Source organism: Nanorana parkeri, unplaced genomic scaffold (genome assembly GCF_000935625.1).
Source record: "Nanorana parkeri isolate BGI_ZX_2015 unplaced genomic scaffold, ASM93562v1 scaffold135, whole genome shotgun sequence".
NCBI lineage: Eukaryota > Metazoa > Chordata > Amphibia > Anura > Dicroglossidae > Nanorana > Nanorana parkeri.
This window is the reverse complement of record NW_017306403.1, coordinates 1,984,835-1,996,265: the sequence shown is the minus strand read 5'-3', so window position 1 is coordinate 1,996,265 and position 11,431 is coordinate 1,984,835. Positions and strand designations below refer to the sequence as shown.

The following is an 11,431-nucleotide window of genomic DNA, read 5'->3' as shown; positions in this document are numbered from 1 at the left end:
CCCCCCCCCCCCATTCCTTCAAATGACACTGAATAGACTTGCAATAGGCATAGCAAAGCCACCCTTCAGACACTAACTGACTACAAGCAGATCCTTCTTTGTGAAGTGACAGATATGTTCTCAGCTTTGACCAATGTTCTCCTTGGTTTATGGCAGGAGCATGATGGTTGTACCAGGGCCCCCTGGACACCTACTGGGCCCTAGGCTCCTTCTTAGGTTGTCTTGTGGATGACCCAGCTCTGACAGACAGCCAGAGGCCAGCTGGACTGAACCTCCATAGAGATGATCAGAAGACAGCCTGGATAAGGCTGTGATGCTCAAAATGCTTGGACCGGATCTGTAAGCTGATTCGCAAATCAGTCCCAGAACTGGCAGGTGCAGGATGTAGAATCAAAGTCAGGACAAACAGGGGTCAGCAAACAGTCAGGCAGTAGAGTCACCAGTTAGGTCAGAGGCAAAGCCAAGGTTGATATCACACCTATAACAAAAGGGGTATTGCCATAACCAACCCCTCTTCCCTCTGCATCTATATGGGAATGGTCTGCCAAACATAACACTTGTCACACTTCCCTGTGTGATGATCCGGCGCCGGGTTTTACCTCCTGTCTGAGCTGCTTGGCTTCCTGCCAATCCACTCTGAACCTCTCCATTAAAAGTCCAGCTCACTTGTTCCGTGCCGTTCGGGCAACGTGTCTTTACACCCAGTCGGACTTCCTGTTTATTTCTTGCCTCTGTAATCCCTGCGGTTGCCCACCACCTACCTTGTCTCCTGTGAGTCTGGATTCCCTCTTCCTCACAGCAAGATCCTTGGATTGGATTGATCATCAGCTTCTTCAAGTGAGTCCTTGCACCTGTGCCTACTTGTGTGGCTGTGTATATGCTTCAACCCTGTCTACTTATGCATCCAGCACCTCGGTGCTGCAACTAATCTTTATGTCTGTGTGGGCATGCTAGAGGGCCGCAACCTGGAAGGTGTCCAGCAGCCAATCATCCTCACCATTAGGGGCTCTGTCGAACACCTGGCCCTTCTTAGAACCTGCGCTTCTAGTGCGTCCCTGTTAACGCACAGACACCATTTTTTGCACGCTACTTTTTGTCGTTTTGTGTGCCCCGGGCGCAGACCATGACAGTTGGTCGCAGACAGTGACAACACTGCTGGGTGTTGAGGGTAGTTGTGTGATGCATCTGAGGCTGGTGGCTTTGTCCTTGTCAATATTTTCCATTTTATCTAGAGGTCTACCAATAAAGCATTCTGAATCGAACAACCAGCCTTGACTTGTTCATGGAGGTAGCACATGGGTGTGGAATCTTCTCCACTTGCTATTGTTTTTCCCAGCCATCTCACACTGGAGGTTTCTGCAGAGCACGTACCCAGCTTCCGTCACAGGGACAAACCGTTGACTGCTAAGAACATTTGTGTTTAGAGGATTACTGGATTTCTAAGATGCCGAAGGGTAGTTGGATCATGCTGCATGTCCGACTCCCTTCTACTATCTATGGTGGCTTCATAAGCAACTCTGTTGCTTGGATTAAAAAAAAAACAGCCAGAGAACCCTGCAAAATAAGAAGTTGGACACTTACCTCTCTCATGAGTGGTAAGTGAATTATTTGCTCTCTTGCAGAGCTAGGAGCACAAGTTTTATCCCACAGTTCATGGTGTGTCGGGTAGCATATCCCACTCTGGACTCTGTGGTTCCTCTTGCACACCACTAGGTCACAACAGGACACAGTAGTGACGTAGCGGTCAGCAGGAAGAACCACAGGGCCTAGTGGGGGACATGCTATGTGACACACCATCACCCACAGAATCAGTGGCCTAACCCATCTGCAGAGCAAATTTCCAGCAGGCTTTAAAAATCTATTCTCCTAGATATTTGATCATTCAATATGCACATAATGTTGCAACAAGCCAGAACAATGAGGATGGCATCTGTATTTGTGAGTTCTTTGACCACATCTTGTAGTTGCCTACATATACCAGTCCATTCCCCTTAGGGGTAACGTAGTAACAGGAGAGAGTTTGCTGTAAAACTACACATTTCATCCTTGCTGAAATTTTGGTGAGAAAAGCCCCGAATTGACCCTAATGCAATTTCTCATGAAACAACAACTCTCAATTTTGCTCTTTCTTTGTAGGGAGTAAAATTTAGAGTTTTCAGTGTTGGGACATTCCGGCAAAATGCACCCGAGTTAATTAGAGGCTAATTAGGCCAAAGTTTTGCTAAAGGGGAAATTGTTAAATGTGCAGCAAATTCAATTTTGCTGTAAAATGACCCATTTCAAATGGAAATCAGTTTCCAATTGAATCCAATGCATCCGATGCATGCAATACAATGCATTGTCAGCAAAATGAGCATAATTTTGCTAATTTAGGATGAAAACAATTAAGATAAAGGCTGCATTACATATTTACTTTTATGTACTGTATATGCAATGCTTTTATTACAATAGAACAGTAGAACCGTTATTTCACAGGGTTAAAAAATAATGTTTTGCTTGCAGGGAAGGCACCTATAGCTTCATTCTCCGATGGCTGCAGATGGCTTTTTAGGCCAACATCTCTTCTTTCTCCTTGGAAATGTTGCCAAATGACCTCAGCTAGGGACAGGCCGCTGACCGCTGCTCCTTCAATGCTTGGACTTACGAGCCAGTCTCCACATATTCCCACATTGTGACTTGCCTGGAAGGCACAGCCCTCACCCTGCAGCACATTGAGGGGGTTAGCCGCACCCCACAGCTGTACTTTAGTGAAGCAGGGAGTCAACATTTTTCGATCAACGCCAGTCACCTCTGCAAATCCGTTTAAAAGTAAATGAGTGACCTCTTTTTCTTTGGAAGGTGGTAAAAACTCTTGAGGAGCCTTATGGCTGGCCCCAAATGCCTTTGTGCTAATGACAGTCCAACATTCCATCTGATTGTCACCGTACTTAGATGTGTTATTTCCAATCCATGATATGTCTGGGTGTTCCGCAAATGCCCCATCATAGCTCAATGAAACTTTTTTTGTTAAGGCAAACAACAAAACCCAGAGGGAGCAAAGCTGCATGACGTGAGTCTGCGGTGATAGAACAGGTCCAAACTTAACTTTGAGAAGGTTGTGGATTTGTGGAGCCCCTGAGTGTTCCATGAGCCTTGAAGCACACTTTCCATTATGGGCCACCACCAAGTAATCAAACCAGCCGTCATCGACTTGCCACTTTTTAATTAGTGGATCCCAGTGCACACTGCTGACCCACTTGTGCACCTCAACACGGACAAGACTTGACAGACACTCAGGGACCGTCTGCATTCCCCTTGTTCCAATGAACATCTGCATGTTCTTGATTTCTTCTGGCTGTTTCCCCGCTTTGAGCTGAACAATTTTGCCAGGCCATAATTTCACTGCTTTCTTGTTGTGCATAAAGGACACAATTTTGGCAAATCTCTGGTCACTCACAGTGAAGAACTGGACAGCGTGGTCAAATATATGAAGTTTTCCATTAATGTTGATGTACCGGCTGCTACATCTGCCTCCGGGGCCATGTTTCCCAGTGTCAAACACTACGGAGTTTGTGATTCCCAACTGTGACAGTCTAGCTGCACAGACCAAGCCTGAAATCCCTCCACCGACAATGGCCACTGAAATCTCTTTTCCACTCATTTCATCACACAGGATACCTGTAGACAGTTAGAAGAAAAAAATACTTTTTATTATATCATTTCACAAATCATCACAAATATGGTTTACAATGTTATACATAAAGTATAATTGTGGCTAAGAGTTTTTCTTCTTATAAAGGCCTAAGCTGTACCTCCTAACTTGACGATGGGAAAGAGGGACACCTTCCAACTCAAAGTATTCAGGAAATGGACACACCGCTGCCACGCACCTAGTTATACGATCCATTAAGAATTTATATGCCAAAAATTAATGGTTGACTCCGGAATTGTTGTTTTCCACCATTACTTTTCCTTTATATTGGCTTTTCGAAGTAGCAAAGAAGATAACGAAGACATAAGATGAAGGGCTTAGTGCAGAAGCAAACTTTTTGTAGTGGAATAGAACCTTTCATAGAGTTCTGTACATCAGAGGGACAGCTGAGGATTAAAGAGGGTCAAAGGAATTTGATTCCCAATGAGGGACATTCCCATTAAATGGGGAACACTTGGGAGGTATGCCTAAACACAAACATGTTTGCATTGTCCATAGTGTAGAAATAACCTTAATCAGGAGATTTCCTTATCAGCCTGTGTAGAAACAAGGTAATATGATGGAAAAATAAAGTGGACCTGAAGTCAGAATCTGACTTTGGGTCTACCGGCCCCCTCTTCTATCTACATTCAGCAAAACTAAAAAAAAAAAAAGAACCCAAAAGCCTACCTGTGACCCAACAGGCCCATTCATTTCCAGCAACTTCCAGTCCAAAGCTGTGGCCAAGAGACCAGAAATGTGAGAAGCAGAGACTTTAAGATAATGAATGCCCCTACCTCTCGCATTTCTGGCTATAGACTGCAATAGGAAATCATTGTACCCGTCGGTCCTAAAAAGAGCCTGTTTCAATTACGGGGATTTGGTGCTTTTTTAGCTTTTATTCAATATAGACAACATGAGTGGCATTTTTTTTTTTTGGTCCACTTTAACACTATGACATAATTCATAATCTGGCTTAACCTGTCTTGCAATATCAGATTTGTTAGATGGGAACTCCAAAAGGAAAAAAACAATTATAATGTGATAATTTCATTGGTTAAGTCCTGCAGGAATGAAAAAAGACTGACACGTGAGCTGCAATATTGACAGTACAGGTCATAAAGAAGGAGGAAAAATAAATGTACAGCAATGTATTAATGTAACGTTAGCTTGGTGTACCATCTCACAACCACTGCACGCTGGTTTCCGGAAACTGGTGAAGATTGCAAAACAGCCTCACCAACTGCCACGCCGGATATATTCTGCAAGCTGGTCTGCCTGTGCCCCAGAACCTTCTAGCTCTACCGGGAAAATTCTACCATAGCTCAAGGAAGTCTGGGGTTTGTGGGTGGGTGAAGAACAGACATATGGATGAATTAGACTTTGCGGGGCGCTTTGTGGGATGGTAATGAAAGTTTATTCTGGTAATGTTGCAAAAAAAAACAGGGAACTAGACACAGAAATTAGCTTTTTTAAAGCCGAAGCCTTTGTTGGAAAATGATGTCAATTCCGGCAAAGAGCAATGACATCATCGCGGTGCACCTATAACTCCATTGGAAGACTCCAGATATTTCTGTGTATAGGGAAGGCTTTGGATGGCGCAGCACGGTGGCTCAGTGGTTAGCACTGGGTCCCCAGTTCGTATTCCGGCAAGGACACTATAGGCATTGAGTTTCGATGTTCTCCCTGTGCTTGCGTGGGTTTCCTCCAGGTACTCTGGTTTTCTCCCACACTCCAAAGACATGCTGGAAGGTTAATTGGCTCCTGTCTAAATTGGCCCTATTGAATGTATGCATGGGAGATGGAGACCTTAGAATGTAAGCTCCTCAAGGGCAGGGTCTGGTGTGAGTGTGCGGTATGTAAAGCACTGTGTAAATTGTCAGCAATATATAAATACCTGGAATAAATAAATACATCTCCTATCACAGAGGGGTTATCACAAGCTGCCCACGTACATGAATAAGGTTTAAAATGGTGAGAGCGGCCATTGTTGACTTTTTTTTTCAAGGTGCAGGATCCAGAACTACTTAGCGAGGCGCTGATCCGGAACATGCAGCCAGACAACCAATGCTAGAGTACCCGATAAGCACCTACTTGTTTGTCACTTTGTCAGAAAAAGCCCACTTTATGGTTCAGTTTAAGTCAACTAAATACATTCCAAGCGCATCAAGGTGTGCAAAGTTTTGCGGTTAGTTTTCTTTAGAAAGAGGCCACAGCCTTAGAAGAAAAGCCTGTCCCATGCCAGCATTCTGCAGAGAAGGATCCTTTCTCTCCGTGCAGAAGCAGGGGTCCCTCTGCAGAGGTTCAACAAACACATGCTAAGTCCAAGCTAGAGTTAATCAATCAGCAGGGAGCATAAGATTTGAACAGGAAGTGGTGACAAATCTTTTCAACAGTGAGAATGTTTTTATTGCTGTCCGTGGCTTTTTTGTCCCTCTGACGCCCGCATCCATCATTTCTTGTACGGGTGTCACAGGGAGAGGAAGTGAGGAAAAAAATTTGATCCTGTGGGATCACAGACAGAAATAAAAACCATAAACGTTAAACTTCCCAAACCATCCAATATTAACAAAAATTATCTGAAGTTAGACTTTAACCCTTGCCACCACCTACCGCCAGCTTTTTAACTGGGTCTTAACGTTGGGGATGTGGACTCCTGATCATGTGACCACAGCAACATCGGTCACATGATTGGAAGTCTGTCCTGCTGGCTCCCAATCGTTTACGGAGACTAGAAGCCAAGTGTGCTGGGACCATGCAGTGAGCGCGCTCTTAGCTTAGCTCAGCGGAGCTCCATGTATGCATTTACGTGGTAGCCCGGTGTTCAGGCCCACCCATTTGTTATGCCGGCTATCAGACATGTGCGATTCCTTTCCTTCGAAATCAAAATTCGGACAAATTTTCCAAAATTCTGACATTTTGACACATCCGACTTTCTAAATCCCAAAGCATCCGAATGTGTTCGAATCCTAATTTCCGGTTTCCCATTTTCGGATGCTGTCCCAATTTCGTTAAAAAACTAATCTGAATCGGACATGTGACTTTTCTGGCCACTCGGATGTGTTTTTCGATGTAATGCATCCGAATGGGTCTGAACACGAATTTTCGTTATGGCAACATGGGAGCCATATACAGTATATACATATAATACTAAAGCTGAGGCTCCCAGACCCGAATGGCATTGGGGAGCTCCAGAATGCCATTTGGGTCTGGGAGCCTCAGCTTTAGTATAAATATCTGTATCTGGTTTTCTGTGTTATTCACAAAGAACATTCAGAACAAGAGGTCTTGCTGCACTCCTTACCGGAACATCCAAGAGACCCGTGTAGACGGGTGGGTGCTTGTACTGACCCAGATGGCACCGTGAACAAACCAAATGAAAAAATAGAGTCACCAGCACACCAAGTAGTAGTTTAGCAATAGTCCATTTAATGACACATTGGCAATTTAATGACACGATTGCTAAACTACTACTTGGTGTGCTGGTGACTTTATTTTTTCATTTGATTCGCGAAGAATATTTGCAAACTCATCCGAAACTAATGAAAATTCGAATCCAAAACCCGAACTGAATTTTCGATACGATTCCTGAAATAACGAAATATCCGAACCAAAATTTTCTGCAGTTTACATGTCTACCGGCTTTGTTGCATCACATCGTTGCTGATCTCTTGTTGCCTCTTATTAGCCACTTCCAGCGATGGCTGCCTGGCATTCCTCAGGACGAGTTTCCGGATGGTGACACCAGTGGACCATGTCCGTGGTCTCCATCGAAAGGCCGCGCGAGGTGAAAGAAGCACAACTGGGAGACAGGAACAGAGCGTTGTCACTCTGAACACAGGAAGTGCCTGAACAAGGGCCTCCATTGCAGGATCACTAGGAATTATTCTCATTAAGATTTTAAAATACTGAAAATGACATTAACATGTTAAAGGTTGTATGAGATTTGAATGATTGGCTTTAAACCTGCAAAGGAACGGTGGTTGGCTGGAGTACGAGGAGGTGTCACTAGAAGCCTCCTGCCCATGAATCATTTATGGGGACCTTAGATATGGGTGAAAAGAGGAACGCATGACATCATCACGTCAGTCATTCGGGGGCTCTGGTTTCCAATCATGTTCCTGGCTCCGCATATCAAGACGGTGTTACTAGTGCCATTGACCAAAAGTCATGGAATGCGCCCAATGTACAAGGACGAAATGCTAATTAGCGCTCCTGATTTCTCAATCCCCGCAGACCCCTCAGCTCTTAAATAGCTTGCGGAGAAGAAGAAAAAAAAAAGGAAAAGTGCTGTCTCAGTGTATTACTAGCCGGCCAGATATTGGGTATATTTGCCTTGCCTTGCTTGTTACCACGAAGCTGGCAAAACAGCCCTTGTTCTGGCCAAAGCCTTGAAAGGGAACGTGACCATCCATAGACAGGCAGCTACTTAATACAACCGCCGCTATTCATGTTTTTTTATGAGTGCGTTTCTGTTGGAGAAATTAAATACGCTTGCAATTACAGCCTGCGAGGCTGACAGCGTTTACCCAGACACGCCGACCCGATGTGGCTATTAATATCGAGAACCTTTTAATATTATTTTATGTCCAGCAGCCATAGACGGAGCTGATGGGAGTGTTTTGTTTTTCAGAAATAACATCGCCTGAAAAAACACGTTGGTGGAGGCCTGCAGGGAGACGAGGATATTTAAAGCACAGAAACAAGTCTGGGGCAAAAAGCACAGGACTTAATCAAACCATCCCCATCTCCCAATCAACCCTACTGCCCACCTGGGCCCCCCAATCAACCCTCCTGACCACCTGGGCAACTCCCAAGCTGCTGTATTTTTTGCTTATTTTTTTCTTGCCTTAGTCTTCAGACCCATCATATGATGTGCGAGGTTGTCCTCTTCTGATCTTCGCAAGGTGGAAGCTATTAACTGCATCATTGCCTGTGTACCACTGAGGACATTTGCCTTGACTTCCAGTCCCAGAGATGCAACAGGAAATTAGAAGAAATCTCCCAATGTGAGGGGAAACCCCTCTGAGAGAGTTGTCCCCATTGGAAGATTTCCCCTGACCTTTTTGCTCTGCTGACAACTTGGTCACCACTAGTTATGTGCATGGGCTTGGTCTGAACCAAGTTTGCAAAGCCCACTCCAAGCTGTCACTGACACCATGCCACCACACCGGCCCATTTCCCTACCCATTGTGACGGGTAGCTGTGAGGCAGGCAATGCCTCGGCTGCAACTGATTGGGTCGGGGGGGGGTGTCAGTGACAGTTTTGCACATTCTTGGGCGAACTCTGTTTGCAACAAACCCACACATATCACTAATCACTAGTGCAAATCGAGAGGGCGAGCCTCCAAAATGGGGACTCAGACAGCAATAAAGACTTAACAGAGGGTCTAACTCCCTGGTGCCAAACCTATGGCCCTTTTGTATTTCCTGTGCGACCCTTGGAGCCCCTGCAAACAGTAGTCCTTGGAGGCATGTCCCTGGTCCCCAAAAGCTGCTATTGCAAAGGTAGCTAAACTTCGCAATAACGTCATGCATTTGCCTATGGGAGTCATGCCTGTGGCCGTCAGAGTCTTGCAATGCCTAATGGGATATGTAGTTTTACAACACCTGGAGGGCTGAAGTTGGACTACCCCTGTCCTATAGCATATCTAATCTTTGACCACTTCTTGTAGCATACCTGTAGTCCTTGTCCAGCTTTTGTAGCAAGTCAGCCGTCACTCACAGCTTTTTGTACCATTAATAGCATTATATATTATATGTGGCCCTTTGGTGATGTCAGGGGCCACACTTGAGCTCCCCTATATCAGGAAAGTTGACCACCATTGATCTAACTGCTCCTTAGTCTATCTAAAACTAAAAAAAGTGACTTCCTTGTGATACATGTTTACAAAATATATGTGATAAAACAAGTTATTCTTCGAGAGGAAGCAATTAAATCGCAGGTCAGTTTTAAGGTTTACAAACACTTTAAACATTTTCTACATGCCATTATGAAAAGAAAACCTGTTATGAGTAGGAGCGAGGTCGGGATTGCCTTGTGCTAGTAAACAGATCTCTCTGTAGGACAAAAGTTACATTTTGTTTCCTTCTATGTTCCCAGGTAGCAGAAAGTAACTAAATACAGGAAGTTTTCTGGCTTGCAGTGTCTTGCTTGTTGACTTGCAGTGCCCCCATCCTGCGCCCCTGTACATCCTCCCGCTGAGCGGAGATAATAAAGCTTTATAGATTGTTAATACTTCATAGGAGAAGCTCTTACCTAAATTGCTGGTTGTGTAACTCCAGGACAAGCCGAGGCTCCACTACTTCCTCTCTGACAGCTGCTCATCTCCCAGCATTCCTTGCTGCAAGGAAAGGCGACTTCACACTGCAACGTAGGCAAGGCTATATCTACACTACGTCTATCTGTTATCCAGACAGAGAGAGCCCTGCAGGGTCATACATGTTACATAGTTATATAGGTTAAAGATAGACATATATCCATTGAGTTCAACCAAAAGACACAATTAAATAAAATCAGCTAAAAGCATTCGTGTTATAAATGTGTATTTATAAGACGTTGCCTAAAAAAGGAATAAATGCACACACATTAATGAAAGATAAAATGTGCATGTATTAATTATTTGCATTTGAGCCTTCAAAGCGTTGCAACTGGATGGATGGATGGCGGGTGCAGTGGATGACGGGTGCAAAGCTCAGGCTCCTGCGGACTGTTCCTCGAGCCCCAGGTCCATACGTACCCTCAGTTATGGGGCTGGGGAAATGAATCAATGGCGGGTGCAATGCTCAGGTTACTGCGGACTGTTCCTCGAGCCCCAGGTCCATACGTACCCTCAGTTATGGGGCTGGGGAAATGAATCAATGGCGGGTGCAATGCTCAGGTTACTGCGGACTGTTCCTCGAGCCCCAGGTCCATACGTACCCTCAGTTATGGGGCTGGGGAAATGAATCAATGGCGGGTGCAATGCTCAGGTTACTGCGGACTGTTCCTCGAGCCCCAGGTCCATACGTACCCTCAGTTATGGGGCTGGGGAAATGAATCAATGGCGGGTGCAATGCTCAGGTTACTGCAGACTGTTCCTCGAGCCCCAGGTTCATATAGACCTTCAGTTATGGGTCTGGAGAAAGCAATCAATGGCACGTGCAGTGGATGGCGGGTGCAATGCTGAGGCTCCTGCGCACTGTTCCTCGAGCCCCAGGTCCACACGGACCTTCAGTTATGGGGCTGGAAAAATGAATCAATGGCGGGTTCAGTGGATAGCGCGTGCAATGCTCAGGCTCCTGCGGACCTTCAGTTATGGGTCTGGAGAAAGTAATCAATGAACTACAGGTGGGGTAACGTCACTTGTAATGTGTTGACATCTAAGAGTTCTTCTGCCACGGTGGCACTTGTCTTTTCATTCACAGATACTGTGAATGGATCTGTGAATGAATGACACACCCACACACTAATTCTAATTCAAGAATGCACCAGATACTCGCAGAAGAAGTACCCCATTATTTACATAAGTGGGGCAGCTCTTTGAGGGCAAGGACTGATGTGAATGTGATATATGGGATTCCCCCATCCATTCTGTTAGTGGGGCTAAACGAGAAACAAACTCATGAGTCTGGCCTGAGTGAAGTTGCAGGTGACGGCCATAGCAGCAATTATGGGCACTGAGTGGGCAGTAAACAGCCTAATCTGCCAATTTGTCAGGGAATTTAGCTCTAAATGACCTAATAGGTCCTTCATTTATTCCAACCGAATAATGTAATTTG

At 45.1% G+C, this 11,431-nt stretch overlaps 1 protein-coding gene across 1 annotated transcript; it reads right to left on the bottom strand.

Moving 5' to 3' along the window:
* Nucleotides 1-2,449: 2,449 nt before the first annotated feature.
* On the bottom strand, nt 2,450-9,986 carry LOC108784973. Its single transcript, XM_018553930.1, has 2 exons — nt 9,930-9,986; nt 2,450-3,657 (listed from the first exon to the last, which is right to left on the bottom strand). The coding sequence occupies exon 2, from the start codon at nt 3,638-3,640 to the stop codon at nt 2,465-2,467; it is 1,176 nt and encodes a 391-aa protein (XP_018409432.1). The 5' UTR covers nt 3,641-3,657; nt 9,930-9,986; the 3' UTR covers nt 2,450-2,464.
* Nucleotides 9,987-11,431: the final 1,445 nt, after the last annotated feature.